This window comes from Littorina saxatilis, linkage group LG7 (assembly GCF_037325665.1).
Source record: "Littorina saxatilis isolate snail1 linkage group LG7, US_GU_Lsax_2.0, whole genome shotgun sequence".
NCBI lineage: Eukaryota > Metazoa > Mollusca > Gastropoda > Littorinimorpha > Littorinidae > Littorina > Littorina saxatilis.
The window spans coordinates 57,685,906-57,712,916 of NC_090251.1; the positions used below are offsets into that span (position 1 = coordinate 57,685,906).

The 27,011-nt window shown below is 45.9% G+C and overlaps 1 protein-coding gene across 1 annotated transcript in view; it reads left to right on the top strand.

Moving 5' to 3' along the window:
• The window catches only part of LOC138970256 (uncharacterized), a 108,204-nt gene extending 86,851 nt beyond the window's left edge, over positions 1-21,353 (top strand). The window contains exons 26-32 of the mRNA XM_070342752.1: positions 1-113; positions 2,878-2,990; positions 3,747-3,811; positions 6,198-6,861; positions 15,448-15,643; positions 16,469-16,707; positions 19,434-21,353. The exon at positions 1-113 is cut by the window's left edge and continues 44 nt beyond it. Coding sequence (XP_070198853.1) covers positions 1-113; positions 2,878-2,990; positions 3,747-3,811; positions 6,198-6,861; positions 15,448-15,643; positions 16,469-16,707; positions 19,434-21,353 — 3,310 coding nt within the window. The remainder of the gene's footprint in view (positions 114-2,877; positions 2,991-3,746; positions 3,812-6,197; positions 6,862-15,447; positions 15,644-16,468; positions 16,708-19,433) is intronic.
• Positions 21,354-27,011: the final 5,658 nt, after the last annotated feature.

Below are 27,011 nucleotides of genomic sequence, written 5' to 3' on the forward strand. Positions count from 1 at the left end.
CAACCAGCCAGCCCTTTGCAGGCCCTCCATGTCCATGGCTCACGACAACAGTACAGGGCAGGACGACTTGGGCAGGCTCAGTCCCAACAGGCTTCATTTGCTGCATGATGCCGGTACGAATGCTTTTGATTATAGTAACCTTACATGAACGAACTTAGGGTAGGCATTAGTGGATTTTAATGTGCTGATGTTAGGAAATAGAAGGAGAATGTGGGTGGGTTTGTTCGCATCGAAAATAGATGACATTTCCGCACACAAATTAGTCAGAGGGTATCGTGCACATTTCTAAATAATAGTAGTTCTACGTCACTTTAATGAACATATGTGTTGCGTAAACAAAAACCACAGCAGTGAGAATATCAGATATATACTGTTCAAAAAAAGAAACGCATAGCTTGTAATATTTGGTTAATTTAGTTATATGGCTACAAGGATATCCACCAAACTGCAGAAAATGTTTATCTGGTCGTCGACCTTTCGTCCATTGCCACAAGTGAGCTCTGCACGTGACGCATGCGTTATCAGTGGCTACAATGTCAAAATTGCTCATTAGGCATGACCACTCGTCATGCTTCAGTGTAATCTCGTGAAACGCGGGGAATATTGAGCTCTCACCATGTCTTCCAAAACCCATAAAAGCGGATTGTTCGCCACAAAGAAATCAGACGACAATTCATCGACGAAAGATGGCCCGATTGAGCAGAGAAGACCGCCAAATTGCATTGGGTCGTTTACAAGCAGGCCAAAGTCAAAGTGCAATCGCCAGGCACTTCCACGTGTCCCAGAGCACCATCAGTAGACTGTGGGTCAGGTTTCAAGCCACTGCTCCGTTGCTGACTTGCCACGAGCGGGAAGACCAAGGGCGACAACTGCTGCTCACGACCGCTTCATACGGCTCCGCCACCTCCGGAATCGTTTCCTGTCGGCCTCATCTTCTGTCCAGGCTCTCCCCGGGCCACACCGATTATCGGACCAGACCGTGCGGAACCGCCTGCATGAAGCTGGTTTGAGAGCTCGCAGACCTCACAGAGGAGCTGTCCTCACCCGCCGCCATCGCCAGAACCGAGTGCAGTGGGGCAACCAGCACCTTCGCTGGACCGTCCGGAATCACTGGAGACACGTGTGGTTCAGCGACGAGTCCTACTTCCTGCTCCAGCGACATGATGGTCGGAGGAGGGTCTACCGGAGAGTAAACGAACGTTACGCGCCCAACTGTGTGGATGAGGCACCCGTTCATGGTGGTGGAGGCGTCATGGTGTGGGGGCCGATCAATACCGTTGGAAGGAGCACCCTGGTGCACGTCCAAGGGCGCATAACTGCCCAGCGATACGTGGAGGAAATTCTGCGCCCACACGCCCTTCCTCTTCTGGCTGACCAGGATGCCATATTCCAGCAGGACAACGCTCGCCCGCACACAGCACGACTCACCACCCAGTTCCTCACCGACCACCATGTCCAGGTGCTTCCCTGGCCATCCATGTCGCCAGACATGAACCCGATAGAACACCTCTGGGATGAATTGGACAGACGTGTGCGCAGGCGAGAAGAAGCGCCGGCAAATCACCGCGATCTATTGCAGGCACTTCAGGAGGAGTGGGACACCATCCCACAGCAAGATATCCGGCATCTGATCCAGTCCATGCCCAGAAGGTGCCGGGCAGTTGTTGCTGCTCAAGGCAGTCACACCCCCTACTGACTTGACAGCCTCGGCACCCAATCGTATTGATTGACTGATTGATTTGAAGATGCAAATGAACTGTGTGTGCATTCAACTGTGTCCATACCAAATTTCAAACAAATAATCTAAATATTGGATTTTCTGTTAATTTTTTCGAAAAATAAAACAAATTTGGCAAGTAGCAACTATGCGTTTCTTTTTTTGAACAGTATACGTTTGTACGGGCTATCTTTTATCAAGTGACTATCTGGGATTAGATCGTCTGCTTCGGTTGTAGTTGTGGAGAATCTGGACCAAGTTTCAAGTACGTGTGACGCCATAGCTACATGTACAGGTACACGTAGAGGTACTTGTCTGGGCTACATCTAGATCTCTTTATTATATACTGAAGGATCACTAAAATAAAAAGAAAACACACCAGTAACCAGGTTAGGTACGTTTATATCTATAATCAATATTTCGGCACGTTACTGCCTTCTTCGGGATGGTAAGCTTATCACCATCAATTATTATTATGAAGGATCACTAGTAGGAAAATAGATACTGATTTTCCTTTTTACCTGCTGCGTTATACTACGTGACTTTTGCATTTTTTCAAAAGTACAACATCAAAATAAATCTTGAAGTGATTGAAATAAAGTGCACTCCAACTCTAAACAGTATGATGTTTCAGGCTCGATACGCTCCGATCATTCTAGAAAACTCATATTCATGGAAAGGTAACCGAACCAAAGATAGAAATATCGGGTACCATCAGTGGTGATTTAGAATGGTTGGTATGCCTCTTAACAGTAACTACATTAATTTTGTATTAATGCATACTGTCGGTATTGTATGCCTCTCAGCAGTGAGTTCATTCATGTTGTACTAATGCATACTGTCGGTTTGTTTGCCTCTTAGCAGTGACTACATTCATTTTGTATAAATGCATACCGTCGGTATTGTATGCCTCTTAGCAGTGACTGCATTCATTTTGTATAAATGCATACCGTCGGTATTGTATGCCTCTTAGCAGTGACTGCATTCATTTTGTATTAATGCATACTGTCGGTATTGTATGCCTCTTAGCAGTGACTGCATTCATTTTGTATTAATGCATACTGTCGGTATTGTATGCCTCTCAGCAGTGACTACATTCATTTTGTACCAATGCATATTGTATCTCACATATAACGGCATGAATACATTGTTGAAAGCAGCAAGGGCAAGCCACTCATGCATGGAGAGAGGTCCCGCAGGAGTGGTCACTCTCAGAGACATAAGAAAGGACGAGCGGAACAGCATTCTGGCCTGTGCCGGCCAGTTCAGACGGGTGAGTGCCTTAATGATATTCGATACCGATACATGCCTTAATGGTATACGATACCGGCACATGCCTTAATGATATACGATACCGGCACATGCCTTAATGATATACGATACCAATACATGCACAGCCTCACGATTCATTTTCTTCTGCTGATATGTCAAAGTCACTGAGAAAACTTCGGTCTCGATTTCTTTGACAATTCCTCGGGAGACATGCAAAAGTAGTGACCGACATTTTATGTGGCGCCATTATTCACGTTATGACTTCTTTCCACCTTTGTTTTGCTTTTGACTTCACATATTTCAAGGACAGAAAGAGACAGCATGTTTGTTTTGTTTCCAATCGTATGTCTGTAAGTGATGGCTGCAATCACTACATTCCTCCCTTCTCTTTTTATATCCCTCCAAGAATTCTTCCAGTCACTCTTTTCTTCATCCTCTTTCTGTCGCCCATACCTCTTTCTGTCGCCCATACCTCTTTCTGTCGCCCATACCTCTTTCTGTCGCCCATACCTCTTTCTGTCGCCCATACCTCTTTCTGTCGCCCATACCTCTTTCTTGCTCTTTCATTCTGTCTGTCTCTCATCAACATGCAATGAAGATCCATAACAGTGTGTATGCGCGCGCGTATGTTTGTTTGTGTATGTTTGTGTGTCTACGTTTGTTTGTGTGTGTGTGTGTGTGTGTGTGTGTGTGTGTGTGTGTGTGTGTGTGTGTTGTCTAACCTACCTGACGGACATTGACTTTATGTTGACTTCAGGGGACAAGGTATTACAGCAAGCCGGGGATAGCCAGGAGGTCGCTGTCATCCAACCTCGCTGTTCAGTACGTATCTCGCAAGGACGATCTTTTCTTGAGTTCCGAGTTTCACTTTTGTATCACTTGGATTTCAGTATCTTAAACACCATCAGTCATTTCGTAATTCAGACATCCATACCTTGAAATACGGTAAGGTAACGTAGCAGTATAGTTCACCAAACACTGCCTGGTCTTGCCGATGCCTCACTCTCCCCCTCTCACACCCACCCCCACCCCCAACAGTGCCACCCAAACCCTCTTCATTGATTTTTCTGGGCATCTATGCAATTGTGTTAATGCACAGCGATTAGCCCTTCGTGTCAGTGTGCGGAATTGGTCAAAACAGGAGCATAAGTTTTGTTGTGTTGCTCGTTGGTCAAAACAGGAACGTAAGTTTTGTTGCGTTGTGTCAGTGTGTGGCATTGGTCAAAACAGGAACGTAAGTTTTGTTGCGTTGTGTCAGTGTGTGGCATTGGTCAAAACAGGAACGTAAGTTTTGTTGCGTTGTGTCAGTGTGTGGCATTGGTCAAAACAGGAGCATAAGTTTTGTTGCTTTGTGTCAGTGTGTGGCATTGGTCAAAACAGGAACGTAAGTTTTGTTGCGTTGTGTCAGTGTGTGGCATTGGTCAAAACAGGAACTTAAGTTTTGTTGCGTTGTGTCAGTGTGTGGCATTGGTCAAAACAGGAGCATAATTTTTGTTGCTTTGTGTCAGTGTGTGGAATTGGTCAAAACAGGAACGTAAGTTTTGTTGCGTTGTGTCAGTGTGTGGCATTGGTCAAAACAGGAACGTAAGTTTTGTTGCGTTGTGTCAGTGTATGGCATTGGTCAAAACAGGAGCATAAGTTTTGTTGCGTTGTGTCAGTGTGTGACATTGGTCAAAACAGGAACGTAAGTTTTGTTGCGTTGTGTCAGTGTGTGGCATTGGTCAAAACAGGGGCATAAGTTTTGTTGCGTTGTGTCAGTGTGTGGCATTGGTCAAAACAGGGGCATAAGTTTTGTTGCGTTGTGTCAGTGTGTGGCATTGGTCAAAACAGGAACGTAAGTTTTGTTGCGTTGTGTCCGTGTGTGGCATTGGTCAAAACAGGAACGTAAGTTTTGTTGCGTTGTGTCAGTGTGTGGAATTGGTCAAAACAGGAACGAAAGTTTTGTTGCGTTGTGTCAGTGTGTGGCATTGGTCAAAAGAGGAACGTAAGATTTGTTGCGTTGTGTCAGTGTGTGGCATTGGTCAAAACAGGAACGTAAGTTTTGTTGCGTTGTGTCAGTGTGTGGCATTGGTCAAAACAGGAACGTAAGTTTTGTTGCGTTGTGTCAGTGTGTGGCATTGGTCAAAACAGGAACGTAAGTTTTGTTGCGTTGTGTCAGTGTGTGGCATTGGTCAAAACAGGAACGTAAGTTTTGTTGCGTTGTGTCAGTGTGTGGCATTGGTCAAAACAGGAATGTAAGTTTTGTTGCGTTGTGTCAGTGTGTGGTATTGGTCAAAACAGGAGCATAAGTTTTGTTGCGTTGTGTCAGTGTGTGGAATTGGTCAAAACAGGAACGTAAGTTTTGTTGCGTTGTGTCAGTGTGTGGCATTGGTCAAAACAGGGGCATAAGTTTTGTTGCGTTGTGTCTGTGTGTGGCATTGGTAAAAACAGGAACGTAAGTTTTGTTGCGTTGTGTCAGTGTGTGGCATTGGTCAAAACAGGAGCATAAGTTTTGTTGCGTTGTGTCAGTGTGTGGCATTGGTCAAAACAGGAACGTAAGTTTTGTTGCGTTGTGTCAGTGTGTGGCATTGGTCAAAAGAGGAACGTAAGTTTTGTTGCGTTGTGTCAGTGTGTGGCATTGGTCAAAACAGGAACGTAAGTTTTGTTGCGTTGTGTCGGTGTGTGGCATTGGTCAAAACAGGAACGTAAGTTTTGTTGTGTTGTGTCGGTGTGTGGCATTGGTCAAAACAGGAACGTACGTTTTGTTGCGTTGTGTCAGTGTGTGGAATTGGTCAAAACAGGAACGTAAGTTTTGTTGCGTTGTGTCAGTGTGTGGCATTGGTCAAAACAGGAACGTAAGTTTTGTTGCGTTGTGTCAGTGTGTGGCATTGGTCAAAACAGGGGCATAAGTTTTGTTGCGTTGTGTTAGTGTGTGGCATTGGTCAAAACAGGAACATAGGTTTTGTTGCGTTGTGTCAGTGTGTGGCATTGGTCAAAACAGGAACGTAAGTTTTGTTGCGTTGTGTCAGTGTGTGGCATTGGTCAAAACAGGGGCATAAGTTTTGTTTTGTTGTGTCAGTGTGTGGCATTGGTCAAAACAGGGGCATACGTTATGTTGCGTTGTGTCAGTGTGTGGCATTGATCAAAACAGGGGCATAAGTTATGTTGCGTTGTGTCAGTATGTGGCATTGGTCAAAACAGGAGCATAAGTTTTGTTGCGTTGTATCAGGACGTCCCGTATGGCCTACACCACCCTGCCCACTCTTCAGTCTTCGCCAGTGACGTCCATTTCGCTGACCGACCACCTTCCGCCCACGATTGAACAGAATAGGCAGTCCAGGGAATCGTCCGTCAGCTCTATGGATAAGCTGTTCGCCTCGAGGAAGGGACGATTCGACAGCAAGCGCAACTCGACCGCCTCGCACTGGGAGGAAACCACGCAGTCTCCCAGCCTCATGTGGCGTCGGAACACCATGAAGCCTGTAGGCGCGCGAGGAAGCATCTCAGGATGGAGCACCCTGAATAAATCCGGCTACAGACGGCAATCACTGAAGCGTGCAGCTGCTATCATCAAATCCAACCTGAACGTGCGTCGGGTCAGTCCGTCGCAGGGCAAACCCGGACCGCCCGGAACAGCGGCGGACACCAACCAGCCCGGAACAGCGGCGGACACCAACCAGCCCACGGTCAATGTCAACTCCCAAAGGCCCAGGGCAAAATCAATCACAGGCCTAGAACACAGCGTGATCCTAGAATCCACCGTGAGCCATGGTCACGACAGCATCCTCCCCTTGCCGGTCGATGACAAGTCCAAAAAGTTTTCGTGGCCAACGTGGCCGGTCCAGGGGGCGCAAGCGGTGAGACCGACGTCACCCACGGACCCACCCACTGCCGTAAGCACCCACCTTAATTATGCACCAATTTCGCTAAAAAGTAAGGGGGTGGCATTTACAAGGTACTGTACCCAGTGCAGAATCTTTTCCTCTTGAGACATGGTGGTAGTTGATCCCTTGGATTGCTAATGATAAACTCTGCACAAAAATTATTGTTCTATTTTCGTACCCCAACTAAAAAATTAATTCCCGTGTCATTTCACTGAAACTTTATATGCTATTAAAGGCCCTCTACGGGGCTATCTGGCACCCTTTTCGGATCAAAGATTTCTGTTATAGGTATCACGTGATATCACGAACGCACTTCACATTCAATCTTGCATCAATAGATACACGACAAAAAAACGTTGCTACAGCTTATATATGGGTCATTCCATAAAGCTGTGTACCAAAAGTGTGACATGCATCGTGAAAATCAAAATAGTGGGAATAGGATGTTTGTATGGTTTATGTGAAAGATATAGACATATGACACGGTGCCATGCTAAACAAAAGATAAATGTATGCTTTTTGGGTACGAGGGGTGGTCGGAAAGTTGTGTAACATCACACATGTTTAACGTAACATTCGGATCCAAAAACACGCCACAGATAACAAAAAACCATAGTATATATAGTAACAAGCTTTGTTTGCTTCAAATTCAGAGCTCATTCCGAACAAAATGCAGCCAGTAAAATAGTTATTGGTAACAAAAACGTATTGTTTTGGTTGTGTCAACCAACACACAAACATTGTTTCTGCAAACGAACAAACAAATGTGACCCTCCACCACAAAATGAGTCGCATGTCACCTCGCGCGGTTCTGCGCTAGGCTTAATATAAGTCCGGGGAGTGTCTGTTAACAGTGTGAGGGTCACCTTAGTCACAGGCTTATAACTCAAACAGTTTTCGCTCTTTTCTAAAACGGTTTTCACCACTGGATAGAGCATAAAAAACTCTTTAGGAACATGTAAAAAATATGAAAATCATGCAAAGGTGACATGCGACTCATCCCGTGGTGGAGGGTCACAAATCCACTTGTGTAAGTCTATAACAAATCATCGAGTCAACCTGCTGCTACAAGATGAACACTGAAAGCCAAGAATCAGTTATCACAGAGACAAGTAAGGCTAGGTTAGCCGAAACCCGAAGGTTGAGACGGACAGCGCGTGTGTCAGATTTAGATGCACTACAATAACAAGGCAGAACAAGACACAAAAAGCGTTTGATCAGTTGTGATTTCCTGTGTCTTCCGGTTACGTTGGACTCATAGTTTTCCTCTCTTAAACACGTTAGTCATTATTTTCTTTATAATTATGTGAATCATGACTAATAACTGTCCACACAACAGATCTGATTACTTTCACCTGAAACAACGTTATTTCTTTACAAGAAGAGGCCAGTTCACCCCATTTTTGCGACCTTTTTTTGTCATCATGCATCCAAAACGTGAATGTACTTTATGTGTTTTCTTCAACGTATTTTCACGGCATATTTGCCTAAAAAAACGTACTGCTGATTTCAAGGCAACACAGCACTGGTTATAAGCAAGACTTTTTAGATCAAGTTGACCAATTGTGCCTTCTGACTGATGAAAATAATTCAATCCTTTCTTAGTGGGCCTGACATAAACATTACCCTTCCCATACCATTGATCTGAATGAAATGGGTAACAGCAAAAAAGACAACATTCTGAAGAAAGAATTCTCTTTTGGGTGTGTTTGTGGGTGTGTGTGTGTGTGTGTGTGTGTGTGTGTGTGTGTGTGTGTGTGTGTGGGGGGGGGGGGGGTAGAGGGTGTTATACGCTAGTGAAATGGATTTGATATCCAATGCAACAAAAATTGGCTGCTCGGTTCGCCAAGTCAAGTCTTCCGGATGTATAAGCTAAGTATTACCAGGCAGGGAATAGTGTTTTTTTCTTTATCCCAAGTAGCTAGCAAATTAGTTTCACAAACGCGGGATTTCCTTGTCTCTATTTTAGGAACAGCATTAGATCTGATTATTTTATTTTTTTTCGTTTTGAGAAAGATAAAAACTAATTCAGTGTATTCAAGTTTTGATGAAAGTTACGTTTTTTCCTTAACTCTTACAACTGGCAGAAGACTAGACTAAAAACAATAGCCTGAGACTTGTCAAAGATACACCGTGCACGTCTATGAAACACACAAATCATTGAAATGTCAAATTTGTGAACTTTAAAATTTTTTTTAAGTGTGATGAGTCGTGAACATTTTCCGACGTAACATTCGTCCCTCGTTGGAAACGACACATAAAACGCTCCACCCCTGCTGCATTTCAAAACTTAATACACATCTGTTTATGGAAATACCTTTCAGCGATATTGTGGAACGTCGGATGCAAAAGAAACGAAAAATCTGATGCGTTGCTAAGTGACAAATATCAGTTTTTACAACCCATTTTAACCAGAAAAATTGGAAACGAAGCTTAGTGGCGCAACGCGAAAGTCAAAATCACAGTCAGATTGTACTGATTTGACACGGCGCACATTCTGTCACGTTCACAACACATCAGTAACGGCTGATAACACACACAATCTCTGTCACGTTCACAACACATCAGTAACGGCTGATAACACACACAATCTCTGTCACGTTCACAACACATCAGTAACGGCTGATAACACACACAATCTCATATTCGTGCGTAGGGGAGTTATAGGCATGTTCGCGTAGCTCGCGGTTGGTTTTGGAAACGAATGTTACGGCGGAAATCGTTAATTTTTGACCGATCAAAATGCACATTTCAAACATTTGGTGGGGCAAACAGCTAAGTGCATACGCAACCCTAGCATAAAACACAACGAAGGTGCAGGGGCGGATCTGGGGGGGGTGCAATGGGTGCAATTGCACCCCCCCCCAGCGGGACAAAAAAAAAAAAAAAAAAGAGTGGCAAAATGTATCACCTGAAAATAGCACTTTACACGCTCAGATTGCACCAGATTGCACAATTTTGCTTCCTTTTTAAAAAAAAATTCCGGGGGGGCATACCCCCGGACCCCCCTAGCATGCTCGGCGCTTCGCGCCGTCGGTTCGGCGCTTCGCTGATAAGATACAAAAAAAACCAAAAAAAAACTTTGCACCCCCCCCTTTCAAAACCCAGATCCGCCCCTGAAGGTGTATGTCTGTGGCTTCATGGTCACATTTCATTGGTAGCCACACGGATAAGATCCGCCCCTGAAGGTGTATGTCTGTGGCTTCATGGTCACATTTCATTGGTAGCCACACGGATAAGATCCGCCCCTGAAGGTGTATGTCTGTGGCTTCATGGTCACATTTCATTGGTAGCCACACGGATAAGACAAAGCAAACACTTCGTAAGTCACAATTCGGCAGCCATGTTTGACGCCATTTTCTGTGTTTTCTTTCATGATAAACACTATCCAACCAGACGATCTCCTTGATTTTATTATCGTTATATATATCTTTGATCAATTTCAGTCAGCTGATGTCCTTATAACAGTTGAGAAGCAAGGGTAACATTCCGCAATCTAACTCTAAAGTCGCGACCCTCTTGTGGTACACAGCTTTGTAGAACGACCCATACACAGAACTTTAGTAAAGTTAAAGGTTTTCAAAATAAATCAGTTATCAAAATTAAAAGCTTACGTGGCATGTTAACAGTACTTGGGAGAATATTGGCACATACACCGTGCGTCTTCCGAGTTCCCCGGTTGCAGTCGGCGTTGGTTCTTGGTCTTATTGTACACGGAGTTGTCTTGGCGGCCGGTCTTTCTGTCTTCGGCATTCGCCTCCTGTGGCATCTGGTTTAAACAAAACTTAATTCCATTATTATCATGACAAAAGCAATACATGTTTTTAGGATAACTAACTCAAGCATATCATGCTTATTTTAAGTAATCCTGGCTTTACATAACAAAGGTTAACATGGCAACTCACTCGGTCCGTCTCGGTCCGTCTCGGTCCGTCTCGGTCCGTCTCACTCCGCCTGCTGAGCCCGGCACCGGAACTGTTCATAAAAACGTTCATTAGAACTCATGTTCATCCATGTCGCTGAAGTAAAGTATCTAACCCCAACCCATCAGTACGTTACAGCCACGTTTAACAAATTCACTATATGTCCGTTACTTTATCTCCACATTACTGACATCAATATACTTGAATATTCTTAAAACCAATGACAAATCATGAGTGGACTGGTCGAGGTAGCCCCAAGGGAAGGCACACTGACACCGGTCCCAAGATCAACCAGGGCGCACACCACCAGACTTCAGGTCCCCCAGTCCCGCACTGACTCCCACAGAACATCGTCCTTTCCGTCTGCGATCCGCCTCTGGAATAACATCCCCCAAGAGGCTGTGAGCGCAGACTCCCCCCAGGCCTTCAGGACCATCGTTGAGGCCTGGCTCCGAGGCGCGAGCCCATAGGCATCCCTTGTCGAAATTCGTTCCCTGTCTACCCCCCCCCCCCCTCCCCTCCCCACTAGATTCGCCCCTCTCCAGCCCCAGCCCCCTCCCTTCCGTAATAGACCCCCCCCCTCTCCATGACCCACCCACCCTCTCTATTCCTCAGCAGTGATATAAGTAGATTCTATCGCTCTTGTTCCATATTGTTCGTCCTGTTGTATTGTTTTCGTCGGGGCCCGGTTGTTGCGCTAGGTAGCACATGGCCAGCCCCTCGGCCCAGGGCCTGAAATTGGGCGCCAGGGCAAATCGCGTAAAGCAAGCTTGCATACCAATCCACCCATGTTTTTATTTCCACAGGCACACTATCCACTTTATTTTTTACTCTAGGGAAATTAGGCGCACCAACCAAATGAGGGTATTTGCCCTGTACTGGGATTTCCTCAAGAATGCCAGACGCTGAACGAAATTCAACACACGACAGTGACAAAACCCTACATCCAAAAATACGTCGCACAACAACCAAACATGTAAATGATCAGAACCATAACGAAGCACGTCACAACCAAACATGTAAATGATCAGAACCATAACGAAGCACGTCACAACCAAACATGTAAATGATCAGAACCATAACGAAGCACGTCACAATCTGGCAAGAAGTAACAGCCTGTTTACACAGGACAAATATACAACATATCCAGTAGGCATAATACGAGCTAGGGCTGTTCCATTATTATTTAGAATCCAGGCTCCTGGCAATATGGCGTTAAATACACAATCATGCCGTCAAACAATAGACTACCGTGAGGCTTGACACACAAAAATGAAGTTCCAGAGTTATGTCGTTTTCATATGGTCGACTCGGGAAGATACTGACCGCACAATGTATGAGTTTGCGACATGAAGCTCAATTTCGCGATTTCGGAGCCATGACTTACAATAACTACAAAATAAGGGTTACAAGAGGCCGATTTGCATGAAAGTGTACCGGCACGGTGGCCTAGTGGTAAGGCGTCCGCCCGGGAGGTCGTGGGTTCGAACCCCGGCCGGGTCATACCTAAGACTTTAAAATTGGCAATCTAGTGGCTGCTCCGCCTGGCGTCTGGCATTATGGGGTTAGTGCTAGGACTGGTTGGTCCGGTGTCGGAATAATGTGACTGGGTGAGACATGAAGCCTGTGCTGCGACTTGTGTCTTGTGTGTGGCGCACGTTATATGTCAAAGCAGCACCGCCCTGATATGGCCCTTCGTGGTCGGCTGGGCGTTAAGCAAACAAACAAACAAAAGCATGAAAGTGTGATGAAATGTTTTAGGATGAACGCTCTTTGTGGTGTGGTGTAAAACTGGAACAGCAATTTCAAACCGGGTAGACGGAACCTCGAACATGATACCCACCCTGGTCTACTCATTTCATCCGTTATCCTCGAAAACACTGGCGCTGTTGAACAGATAATAAGAGAAGATCACTTAATTACAATCAGGGAGATGCAATATGCCCTTGGCATTAAAAGCTCTGCATTTGATAAGATCTTACACAAATATTAATGGCCCCAAAGCGATTTGCCGGTTGGGTACCACATGAACCCAGTGACGGGAAAAAGAGGGGTAGGGCAGAGTGTTGCCTGACAATACTTGTAAAAATCAGCAATGGCTTGTCCAAATCAACATGGAATATCGTCAGTGGTGACAAAACCTGGATTAATTAGTTCCACTCTGAAACCAAACAAGTGTCATGTTCGGGTGTTTAACCAGGTGACTCAACCCCTGCCAAGTTCAAATAACAAGACGCCCTAAAAATTGTTTGCATCTTTCGTCGCTAGATCAAGGCATTTAAACACTGTGACTCTTGAGGGCAGGCATACAGTCACGTCTGACTGCTGTGTCCACCACTAATGGTCGAACATATTCGAGGCTTGGCACAAATACCGTCCAAACACGGGCCCAAACACGGGTATTCGAGGGCTTATGCTGTAGCATGACAACGCACCTGTGTGTACTGCCTTTGCGACAACAGATTTCTTGGCACCAAAGGGAGCACTGTTGCTGGTTGCATCCACCCTATTTTCTTGACATCTCCCCATGCTAGTTCAGCCTGTTCTCGGATTTCAAGAAATAGCCGCGGAAACCCGGTAAGAGACCCCTAAAGACTCTGTCCGAGCCTTCACGAGGGCCATACCAGGTATAGCTGATGTCACGTGGTCCCAGGCCAGAATGAGAACGTTTGAAAGGTTGTCGGCAGTTGGGTGTCGGCTGGGGAAGGATCGGTCTAGAAAATGGCCTGGTTAGATTGTTGGTATGTGTTTCTGTTTCTGAGATTCTAAATAATTATGGAACAGCCTACGTACTTGACCATAGCAGGTCAGGATTAAATCAGTCGCACAGCGAGTAGAGCGACCTGCCTATGGGCAGAATATACCTGCGCATTGTCAGCGGCACAGACGACGCACTGCATACTATTGATGCTGCGATAGGGATTATGACGAGTACTTGGCCTGTTTTCTTTTCATGCAACGTGTATCGGGCTGGGATAATCTGCAGTGCGTCGTCTGTGCCGCTGACTTTGCGCAGGTATAATCTGCCCCAAACTGCTGCAAGTTTGGTGAAATGATAACGCTACGTATAATACGTATAATATGCCCCAAACTGCTGCAAGTTTGGTGAAATGATAACGCTACGTATAATATGCCCCAAACTGCTGCAAGTTTGGTGAAATGATAACGCTACGAGGTGAGCTCCCACAATTGCTGTTTGAAGTAGAAACCGTCTTCTCTAAAACACGAGTTTCTGTACATTCGCGTGCTCACGGGGTCCAGGCCACGGGTACATACCACGAGGCGAAGCTACTGGGAATCGCACTGGGCGTGTGCGTGTTTTGTCTGTTACACGTACATGACCGACGCCGAAGTAAGGGTACCTCCAAAATCGATCTGGCAAAAACGTCAGGTACCAATTACAAAATCTACACCGCAAATTCAGAATAGGCTCAACTTGGCAACTTTCATAATAATTGATTTGGCTTTCTCCTCGTATGTAAACTGTGATGTTATTGTTTACTGTTCATGTTGTTTTATGTGTGTCATTCACTCACGCTCACTGCAGACTCAGGAGAAGTAGTTCAATTTCAACATATTATTGTGGTATCCATCTTGCAGGAAGTACAGCCATAATAGAAAGGGAAGATAATCTCAGTAAGCACAATATATAACAGTATCCGCTAAAGCTCAGAGGTATTGGGTTCCTGGTGTTTCACAAGTACCATGGATATCATAACATAAACGTTGCCAAGTTGCATGACACATAAAACAGAAATCTTTGATCCAAACAATGTGCCAGATAGTCAAGTTGAGGGCCTTTCATTGCGTATAAAGTGTGAATGAAGTTACAAGGGAATGAATGTGTCTATACTCCCGATGCCTCTTTCTTTGGGACACGACTGTGTGCAAATGCTTCGCCAGAATCGAACATGGAAACTAACTATAACAACTATAACAATCCCGTTGTGTCATAGTTTTAGAAGAAATGCTCATATCGCAAATGAAAATGATGAATACAAAATCTGATTCGTATAACTATCCAACTTACACGAGCAGCAGCACGTGTGTCTGAACAAACATCATAAACTTGCATACACTGAAATATCCTAACTGTAGTCAATTCCTTTGTCCTGATTTATTGCAAAATCGAGGAGGGGGGGGAGGGGGAGTGAGTAAGATAAGTGCCAAACACAGCGTATTCCAAAAAACAGTCCGCTCTCTCGATCACTTTAAATCAAACAAGGCCGACAAATCTTCGTCCACTTTTGGCATGGTTATCCAGATACAGCAGTGGCCAAAGTATGAACCCAAAGGTATGGCTGCATTGCAGCATCTTGTCATTATTCACTCGATATCTGTGTATTTTGTGGAGAGGCTTAGAATCAACAAGAAACTATTTTTTGACACCTTTAGAACAAATGTAGGGGTTGAGCAAAACCAAGGTACTACTATTTTAGTAGTGTACTTATGTTCGATTATGCTTTGTGATCGTATGTTTGTGTAATACGAAATGCGATGTGGTGCCAAATGAAAACTGTCCATGTTTATGTAAACTGAAAATGGCCATTAAAGTTTTCTTATCTTATCTTATCTACGCCATTATACATTTTTTGACCCAGAGTAGGGCATGGGCGTTTGCTTAATACTTAGCGCTTAAAAGGTAGTTTACGGTACTTCCCGTGGTTCGCAGTCCTCCCAGACGGGAAGGAAACTGTCCGGCGAGGTGACGTCCAGGCGACCCAGCATGAACGAACGGACGAGTTTTGTTGCCCTCGAGACAGGGCATACGTACGATTCGGTCCCGCTGCTGACGTCACCAGGGCCTTCTTCAGGTGTCACCGGACAGGGAGTACACGCCAGCCCATCGTTCACCCCTCAAGCTTGCGGTAGGTTGGGTGGCATCTATCTTGCTCACAACTCAGCACGGTAGGTTGGGTGGTGTCTATCTTGGTCACAACTCAGCACGGTACGTTGGGTGGTGTCTATCTTGGTCACAACTCAGCACGGTACGTAGGGTGGTGTCTATCTTGGTCACAACTCAGCACGGTACGTTGGGTGGTGTCTATCTTGGTCAAAACTCAGCACGGTAGGTTGGGTGGTGTCTATCTTGGTCACAACTCAGCACGGTACGTAGGGTGGTGTCTATCTTGGTCACAACTCAGCACGGTACGTTGGGTGGTGTCTATCTTGGTCACAACTCAGCACGGTACATTAGGTGGTGTCTATCTTGGTCACAACTCAGCACGGTAGGTTGGGTGGTGTCTATCTTGGTCAAAACTCAGCACGGTAGGTTGGGTGGTGTCTATCTTGGTCACAACTCAGCACGGTAGGTTGGGTGGTGTCTATCTTGGTCAAAACTCAGCACGGTAGGTTGGGTGGTGTCTATCTTGGTCAAAACTCAGCACGGTAGGTTGGGTGGTGTCTATCTTGGTCACAACTCAGCACGGTAGGTTGGGTGGTGTCTATCTTGGTCACAACTCAGCACGGTAGGTTCTGAACCGAGCACAACTTCCCTCACTCACTTTCGAATGTCACGGTAGGTTAAGTGGTCACAGCCAAGCACTGGTTGCCTTCAGCACTTTCCAATGCCAGGCTTTTTGTGGTTATGGTTGTTTGTGTGCGTGTGTGTGTGTGTGTGTGTGTGTGTGTGTGTGTACGTTGTGTTTTAACTCGGAGTCAGTACAGAATGTTGAAGTGGATGCCGTGTGCAGATGAAGGGTCGAGCATTCCCGAAGCAGCCAGAGCCAAACGACGTGTAAGCATGAGAGACCCCCCAGAAAACACTTCTCAGTCCAGAGAGAGCGACACCGCCAAGAGGAGACTGGAACAGGACCGTAGCCATTCATCGACACACGACACAGTCAGGCTTTCTTCGTCTGACGGCCAAGGAGCAGAGAGAGTCCCATCATGTACTAATGGCATTCAGCATTTGATGCAATCACCGAGCACGGTAATGATCGTACAGCGCTTTGACCAGGGTTTAAACCCGGGATACACGCGCTTTATAGATATTATGCATGATTATTAGTTTACATCGTAGTTGTCTTGAAATATGCGAAAACCGTTCATATCAGTGCTAAAATGGCGTTGTCGTCTGCTTTATGTATGTAGGACAGTCAATCGACTTCCAAAATAGCATGGTCCAGCTCGAAACCTGTCAGAAAAAACCCACTTCTGCTTTTAGCCGCGGGAAAGTTTTAGGGTAAAGCATAATTGTTTGGTAATGTGGAGACGATAAGCTACATGCCACTAACACGGAGGATGAGAAGAATCTTCGCAAATCGAAAGAAGAGGCGTAGCCTCACTGAGGGACAGGCGCATGCAATATGTCAGAAAAACACTTCTGTTTTTATTCGCGGAAAATTTGGTGTCAAGCACCATTGGGTAATGTGGAGAAGATAAGCTACATGTCACTAGAATGAAAAGAATCTTCTCAAATCGAAAGAAGAAGCATAGCCTTGCTGTGGAAAAGGGCGTAAGAATACGCTCTCTGGAAAAGTTAGCGCACTCCAAGAGTGCGCTAACAGTTTTAAGAGCATTGCCATTAGCCAATCAACTGGTTCACATCAGTCATGTGACACCAGTACTTACTGACAATTATTATTATTATCATTATTATCATTATATAAGTTAATGAGACATCACAGTTTGCAAAGAGATTTATAAAGCAAATCGAGAAAATGAATTATTGAACGAAGCGCACTGTGATTGTTTCAATAACCGTATCGTTCTGCTGCTGACCCACTCCGCCTTTACATACCTCGCTCGAAACTCGCATCTGCTGGTCAGCGTGCATTCCCCTCCGCGGGCCCCTCCGTCTGGAACTACCTGCCGCTTGAGCTTCGCCAGAGCCCCTCTCTTGACGTGTTCAAGAGTAGGTTGAAGACTCAGTTCTTCCCGAAGCTGGCTGTGACTTTCATGTTCGACGCGATATATGCCCTGAAATATGCTAAACCCGTTCATTTCACTACTGAACTGACGCTGTCGTCTGCTTCATGTACGTAGGACAGGCAATCGAATCGATCGACTTCATAATGCTGCATTGTCTAGCTCGAAATCTGTCCCAAAAACCCAACACGTCTGCTTTTAGCCGGGGAATTTGAGGGTCAAGCATTACGTCACGCTCATAAGAAAAAATACCTATCTCAGTGTTAGGCATTTCTGTAGTGAAACTACAAGGGAAGCTACTGGAAGTGTATCTATCATGTACTAGAACAAACTCTCAGACCAACGGAAACCATTGCCACAGTAACGTAAGCAAAACTGCCGATCTCGTTTCTTGAGTTAGGCACTTTTTCTTTATGATACCGGAAGATTTGTTTTGATAATGTGACGGTATGCAAAAGCTCTTTGTGGGTTGTTATGCAGTTTTGCTGATTGAAAATGTTGCTGTCAGCTCTTTATCTCACGTTCATCCCGTGGTAACAGCTCCAGATAGACAATTTGCAACTTATAACTAAAATGTGACAGGCAGATTGTTCAGAAACCAAAGAAAGTTTTTTTGCGTTATTCTCAAAATATCTACAAATGACACAGGCAATTATCTTATGAGGGTGACGACTTTTTGGTACTGTTGAGACGATAAGTTTCATGTCACAAACACGGAAGATAAGAAGAATTTAAGTCTTCTCTATTCGAAGGAAGGGGCACAGCCTCGCTGTAGCAAATGCGAATGAATACGCTGCCTGGGTTGGTTAGCGCACTCCAAGAGTGCGCTAACAGTTTTGAACGCATTGCCATTACCCAATCAACTGTTTCACATCGTCATGTGACATCAGTACTTACTGACGTACTTTGATTTGCCAGACACAGTTTTATCAAGCAAGAATGACATTTTCTGCAACAGAGCTCAATAGTGACTGTTTATGTGTATGAAGAATTGTTGTTCACTTTGACATCTGTGTCGTAGCCTATGTGGCCACTCCCCGCACCATCTCTTCCCATTCCCCCCTACAGCTGCAATAGGGTGTTGTTGATCAAGCGTTTTGACATCTGTGTCGTAGCCTATGTGGCCACTCCCCGCACCCATCTCTTCCCATTCCCCCCTACAGCTGCAATAGGGTGTTGTTGATCAAGCGTTTTGACATCTGTGTCGTAGCCTATGTGGCCACTCCCCGCACCCATCTCTTCCCATTCCCCCCTACAGCTGCAATAGGGTGTTGTTGATCAAGCGTTTTGACATCTGTGTCGTAGCCTATGTGGCCACTCCCCGCACCCATCTCTTCCCATTCCCCCCTACAGCTGCAATAGGGTGTTGTTGATCAAGCGTTTTGCGCTTGCTTGTGCGTCTTGCAGCTTATTGCAGTGTATGACGAGCAGCCTTCCTATTGCAGTGTATGACGAGCAGCCTTCCTATTGCAGTGTATGACGAGCAGCCTTCCTATTGCAGTGTATGACGAGCAGCCTTCCTATTGCAGTGTATGACGAGCAGCCTTCCTATTGCAGTGTATGACGAGCAGCCTTTCTATTGCAGTGTATGACGAGCAGCCTTCCTATTCAAATCATTTTCAATGTTGCGCAAAGTTTACATTGGTGTACATGGCCTCAACATGATGCTAAAGTGTGTGTGTGTGTGTGTGTGTGTGTGTGTGTGTGTGTGTGTGTGTGTGTGTGTGTATGTGTGTGTGTGTGTGTGTGTGTGTGTGTGTGTGTGCGCGCGCGTGTGTGTGTCCACAGAGCCGTGACCGTGGAAAGTGGGTGCTAGACGTGAGACCGGAGGACGCCATCCCGCTGCCAGGGGAGAACACTCGTAGAAGAGATGCTTTCTCAACAGAAGGCAGCGACGGAAGGAAGAACCAGAACACAAATCGTGAAAATGCTGTGTTGGATGCAGATACACAGTCCGTACCAGTGGACGCTAGACCAACCTCAAATGCCTATGGCACCGATGTTTTCAAGGCCGAGACTAAGAGCGAGCCCAGAAGCACCCAGGAGACGGGTCAGCGTAGCGACGACAAAGGAGAGGAAACGAAGCGTGGCCCTACAGCCGGCAGAGAAGACCGACCTGGAGCAACGAAGCGGAACGATAGGCCGCAAGTGCCACAAGAACGGCGCGGTAAGAAGGTTCAGGTGGAGGACACACCCAGCTCACCGTCACGCCCTAGGCAGCAGGGACAGAGTCGTGACGTGGACCAATCAACATCGCCAGGACACGCGAGCGACAGGGACTCGCCTCGGGCACAGGCAGGCGGCGCGTACAACTCTACACCACCGCAGTCCAGCCCCAGGCAGACGGGAGACAGAGAGGGCAAGGACCACGACAGCCCTACACAACCACGCGCTAAGGACAGCGACTTCCATGGCAGTCAACCAAACGAAGCAGACAAAATCCAGCAGCAAGCTGACCCACTGGTTGAAAGGGGTAGCGACTTCCATGGCAGTCAACAAAACGAAGCAGACAAAAGCCTGCAGCTAGCCGACCAACTGGTTGAAAGGGGAAGCGACTCCCATGGCAGCCAACCAAACGAAGCAGAGAAAAGCCAGCAGCAAGCTGACCCACTGGTTGAAAGGGGAAACGACTCCCATGGCAGTCAACCAACCGAAGGAGACAACAGCCAGCAGCAGCAATCTGACCCCCTGGTTGAAAGGGGAAGCGACTTCCATGGCAGTCAACCAAACGAAGCAGACACAAGCCCGCAGCAGCAAGCAGACCCAATGGTTGAAAGGGGAAGCGACTCCCATGACAGTCAACCAAACGAAGGAGACAAAAGCCAGCACCAGCAAGCTGACCCACTGGTTGAAAGGGGAAGCGACTCCCATGACAGTCAACCAAACGAAGGAGACAAAAGCCAGCACCAGCAACCTGACCCACTGGTTGAAAGGGGAAGCGACTCTCAAGGCAGTCAACCAAACGAAGCAGACAAAAGCCAGCAGCAGCAAGCTGACCCACTGGTTGAAAGGGGAAGCGACTCTCATGGCAGTCAACCAAACGAAGCAGACACAAGCCAGCAGCAGCAAGCTGACCCACTGGTTGAAAGGGGAAGCGACTCCCATGGCAATCAACCAAACGAATCAGACAAAAGCCAGCAGCAGCAAGCTGACCCACTGGTTGAAAGTGGAAGCGACTCTCATGGCAGTCAACCAAACGAAGCAGACAAAAGCCAGCAGCAGCAAGCTGACCCACTGGTTGAAAGGGGAAGCGACTCTCATGGCAGTCAACCAAACGATGCAGACAAAAGCCAGCAGCAGCAAGCTGACCCACTGGTTGAAAGGGGAAGCGACTCTCATGGCAGTCAACCAAACGAAGCAGACACAAGCCAGCAGCAGCAAGCTGACCCACTGGTTGAAAGGGGAAGCGACTCCCATGGCAGTCAACCAAACGAAGCAGACAGAAGCCAGCAGCAGCAAGCTGACCCACTGGTTGAAAGGGGAAGCGACTCCCATGGCAGTCAACTAAACGAAGCAGACAAAAGCCAGCAGAAGCAAGCTGACCCACTGGTTGAAAGGGGAAGCGACGTTGGGGAGCGCAAGGGGGCTGGGGGACGGGTGGTGTTCAGGACCAGAAAGTCCAACAAACCCAAACAAGAAGGGGGCACGCAGACACCGCGGGCGCGGCACAGTGTGTCAAGTACATCCTCAGATTTAGACCACACCTAGGCATCAGCGCAGACTCTCTGAAGGCGCCGGAAGCAAAGGGCTTCCTGAGACAGTGCGCCATCTATTCATTGTGCTAAGTGACGGCAGACTGCCTCTACAGGCGTGCTTAACGTTGGGTAAAAATAAGCACATGTCCTCATGACAAGATTGACGACGCTCACGGTAGCGACGCGAAGGCCAACTATCAGGCATGCGATTTTCATCGTGATATCTTTTTGACTCACCTGAGTCTTAGTATTCATCCGTATCCGTCCGTCCGTCCGTCCGTTGACTAAAAACCTTAACGTTGAGGTGATCTCGGATGTTTTTCAAGCTAAAACTTTTGAAACTTTGCACACTTTTAGGGTTTGATAATCTCCTGACTTGACCCCAGTTTGGTTGACCCTCGTCAATTGTTGGGGTCACAGTGGGGTCGTGTTCAATTCATAAAAACCTTTTTTGGAACAAAAGCCTCCAAACTTCACACAATTGTAGGTGTTGATAATTAGCGGACATTACCAAAACGTAGCTTATTTTTGTAAAATTTAAGAGTCACAGCATGAAAATATTTGCTGGAGACGATTTTCACCCCTGAAAAATCCACTGAGCTGTCAAGAAAATAGGTATTAAATTTATCAAGTTTTGATGTCATTGTTTGATTTGGTCACAGCTTAGTGTCTGGTTTTTTTTTAGTATTGGCTAGATTATTGGTGATGACATCATCAACTGATGTCAGAAATGAGGTCATCCAAGTGTACAACTATTGTGTCTGGGCCTGACAAAACTCAAATTGGTAAATGATTTTGATTCCTGTAAACAAACATGTAAAAATATCTGTTTTTCATAATTTGGTGGATGTTGAGTATTTCAGACTAGTAATATGAAGGTGGGAATTAAAGAGGTTGGGGGCTATGCAAGTTTGTATATTTGTGAAATATTCTTAGGGTTGAATAACTAAATGGATTGATACAGGTCACATCGGGATCAAGTTTGTACATTTGTGAAATATTCTTAGGGTTGAATAACTAAATTAGGATTGATACAGGTCACATCGGGATCAAGTTCGTGTCAATCAGCCGGACGTGAACGTTCTCTTGAACATCGTTGTATACAGCTGGAACCGCATTTCTATTTCTTTTCATGCGGGGGGGGGGGGGGGGGGGGGGGGGGCGGGAGGGTCATATGCAGTGGAAGCCTCCTTTTAAGACCTATAAACCCCTGAGAAAATCAGGTCTTAAAATGGGGTTAACCTTTCAGAGATTATGAAGAGAATATGTGAGAAAACAGGGTCTTGAAAAGGTCGAGGGTGGGGGGTCTCAAAAGAGAGGGAATCTTCAGTGTGGTAGGGTTATTCCGGGTGGTAGGGTTATTCCGGGTGGTAGGGTTATTCCGGGGGGAGGGGGGGACCGGGGGGACGAAGGCCAGTCGTGTAAGCATTTGCTTTTATTTTTTTTATTTTTTTTATTGAAGGTTGTTTCATGCTCTTGACATCATGTTCTTCAAGGGCAAGATTGCACGGAAATTATGATGGCTTTTATTTTGAAAGCTTTGAACTTTTTTCAAGGCCGTCGATTAAAAAAAGGCAAGAGAAAGTGGTGTATTTTTTTCCCTGTAAGGGATATTTGCATGATTTATGGGCTTTCACTTATTGATTTATGTTGACGATTTTCCCTCGACGTTTTTGGGTAAAACACTGTTTGTGGAAACATTCATCTTAAAGAGCAGTAGCGGTAACAGTCTTTCGGATGAGACGAAAAACCGAGGTCCCTTCGTGCACGTTAAAGATCCCACGATTGACAAAAGGGTCTTTCCTGGCAAAATTGTATAGGCATAAATAAAAATGTCCATCAAATACCCGTGGGACTTGGAATAAAGTAAAAAATTCCATCTCACACGGCATTAAGTCTCAGGAAACATGAATACACGCATGCAGGAAAAAAAATATGGGTAGCGCCGTATGTATGGCAGCTCGCTTTCCCCGGGGAGAAAGCAGCCCGAATTTCCATGAGGGTAACCTCACTGGACTGTAAATCTTATCCAATCCAATCCACTCCAATCCAAAGTACGTTTTATTGCAGGCCAAACATAGTCATACTATGCAATGACGGAACTTTTTTTTTTATATTTAGGAACAGATTTTTTCCCTGGGTAGATATAATAGACACACACATATTCTTGACAATTGAAATTTTGTGTACTCTGACAGAATTTTTAAAATTATTCCTCGGTAATTAATAGAAAGTATGTATGTTATTGCATAGAGATATCATTTCTGACGAAAACACTTAAACGAACAAGAAGAAGATGAGTTTCCCCAAAACGGTACTTTTGCTCAAAACGATGATGAGAAAACAACGTTTTCCAAATGATGTCAAATGTTAATAAATCACTTTGAGCTTGATCACTGTATTGCAAGGATGAGGATGACTAGGACACTATAACACCGCACAATGTTTCTATGGTGTTCAAAGTACCTATACATATGCTGAGAACTCAAAACGGTTTTTTGTTTGTTGGTGCTTTTTAGGGGGGAGCGGGGGGGGGCAAAAATTGTGTGCCACCTGTGGCCTTAATTATTAAAAGGTGGTCAATAATTGAGCACCAAGTCGAATTCCGGAAGACATTCTTTTGACGAAAACTTGGTGCTAAAGCTTCGTCCGGCCAGCTTCGCGAAGTATAATTCGCGTCGTTGACTTCGCCCTGTTAAGAACAGGCTTAAAGAAAAGTGATTGGTCTGTGCTTTATCTTTACCGCGTTTCCTTCAGAGCTAGGACGCTAAGCTCAGCAGGTCAACACTCAAAACATAGGTCATTCTGATCTACCTTCAGCGCTAGGACGCTAAGCTCAGCAGGTCAACACTCAAAACATAGGTCATTCTGATCTACCTTCAGCGCTAGGACGCTAAGCTCAGCAGGTCAACACTCAACACATAGGTCATTCTGATCTACCTTCAGCGCTAGGACGCTAAGCTCAGCAGGTCAACACTCAAAACATAGGTCATTCTAATCTACCTTCAGCGCTAGGACGCTAAGCTCAGCAGGTCAACACTCAACACATATGTCATTCTGATCTACCTTCAGCGCTAGGACGCTAAGCTCAGCAGGTCAACACTCAACACATAGGTCATTCTGATCTACCTTCAGCGCTAGGACGCTAAGCTCAGCCGGTCAACACTCAACACATAGGTCATTCTGATCTACCTTCAGCGCTAGGACGCTAAGCTCAGCCGGTCAACACTCAAAACATAGGTCATTCTGATCTACCTTCAGCGCTAGGACGCTAAGCTCAGCAGGTCAACACTCAACACATAGGTCATTCTGATCTACCTTCAGCGCTAGGACGCTAAGCTCAGCAGGTCAACACTCAAAACATAGGTCATTCTGATCTACCTTCAGCGCTAGGACGCTAAGCTCAGCAGGTCAACACTCAACACATAGGTCATTCTGATCTACCTTCAGCGCTAGGACGCTAAGCTCAGCAGGTCAACACTCAAAACATAGGTCATTCTGATCTTCCTTCAGCGCTAGGACGCAAAGCTCAGCCGGTCAACACTCAACATAGGTCATTCTGATCTACCTTCAGCGCTAGGACGCTAAGCTCAGCAGGTCAACACTCAACACATAGGTCATTCTGATCTACCTTCAGCGCTAGGACGCTAAGCTCAGCAGGTCAACACTCAAAACATAGGTCATTCTGATCTTCCTTCAGCGCTAGGACGCAAAGCTCAGCCGGTCAACACTCAACATAGGTCATTCTGATCTACCTTCAGCGCTAGGACGCTAAGCTCAGCAGGTCAACACTCAACACATAGGTCATTCTGATCTACCTTCAGCGCTAGGACGCTAAGCTCAGCCGGTCAACACTCAAAACATAGGTCATTCTGATTTACCTTCAGCGCTAGGACGCTAAGCTCAGCAGGTCAACACTCAAAACATAGTTCATTCTGATTTACCCATTGTTTGGAATTTGGGTCGCTTCCTCCGATTGGAAAGCTAGTAGCAACAAGAGTCGCGCTTCCCATTTGTGTGGATGTTCGGTGTCATCAGTCATCTGTGTGGATGTTAGGTGTAATCAGTCATCTGTGTGGATGTTCGGTGTCATCAGTCATCTGTGTGGATGTTCGGTGTCATCAGTCATCTGTGTGGATGTTCGGTGTCATCAGTCATCTGTGTGGATGTTAGGTGTCATCAGTCATCTGTGTGGATGTTAGGTGTCATCAGTCATCTGTGTGGATGTTCGGTGTCATCAGTCATCTGTGTGGATGTTAGGTGTCATCAGTCATCTGTGTGGATGTTAGGTGTCATCAGTCATCTGTGTGGATGTTAGGTGTCATCAGTCATCTGTGTGGATGTTAGGTGTCATCAGTCATCTGTGTGGATGTAAGGTGTCATCAGTCATCTGTGTGGATGTTCGGTGTCATCAGTCATCTGTGTGGATTTTAGGTGTCATCAGTCATCTGTGTGGATGTTAGGTGTCATCAGTCATCTGTGTGGATGTTAGGTGTCATCAGTCATCTGTGTGGATGTTAGGTGTCATCAGTCATCTGTGTGGATGTTAGGTGTCATCAGTCATCTGTGTGGATGTTAGGTGTCATCAGTCATCTGTGTGGATGTTAGGTGTAATCAGTCATCTGTGTGGATGTTAGGTGTCATCAGTCATCTGTGTGGATGTTAGGTGTCATCAGTCATCTGTGTGGATGTTAGGTGTCATCAGTCATCTGTGTGGATGTTAGGTGTCATCAGTCATCTGTGTGGATGTTAGGTGTCATCAGTCATCTGTGTGGATGTTAGGTGTAATCAGTCATCTGTGTGGATGTTAGGTGTCATCAGTCATCTGTGTGGATGTTAGGTGTCATCAGTCATGTGTGTGGATGTTAGGTGTCATCAGTCATGTGTGTGGATGTTAGGTGTAATCAGTCATCTGTGTGGATGTTAGGTGTAATCAGTCATCTGCAGTTATGGCTGAGTGACCGATGTGCCACTGTGCTGACCGGGATGGGACAGGGATACTGTTTCTGAGTCTGCACATAAAGTTTACCCGTATTCGTTCGTCCCGGACTGGATTCGAACCTGTGACCCTAAGATGACAAGTCCAGAAGATGACAAGTCCAGAAGATGACAAGTCCAGAAGATGACAAGTCCAGAAGATGACAAGTCCAGCGCTCTAACAACTGAGGTACCCAGCCCCTAGATAATGAGAAAGTTCAAGTTCCTTGCCTGCGATGTATCTTTGTGACATTGTTGTGTTTTACTGTACTTTCTGCGGAAATGCTTCAAACCAACTTAGACGTGCACATTGTCCTTGCCTGGGGGGGGGGGGGGGGCATTGTTCAGCGACGCAGCCCAAATATTGTCGACCCCATCAGTAATTAAAGGCCGTCTTTACTTGTGCATGAACTCGAAGTCGCAAAGTCTTTATGTCAAAAAAGCGTGGCTACGGCGAAATACTTCGTCTCCAAATGTACCTCGAAAGGTTTGGCAATCGAAGCTGCGTCTTTGCTGCTCTCTTTGTCATAGGTCATCGATTCAAGTTGGACGAAGAAATTAGTCTCGACACCGAAGAGATGGATCATTCTATTTATTGACTATCTTTGAGCCAAAGTGTGTGTTTCTGCAAGCATTGACTTTCAACAGCATCGACAATCTCTAGTTTTCTCTTCAGAGGAAGAGCCATGCGCGT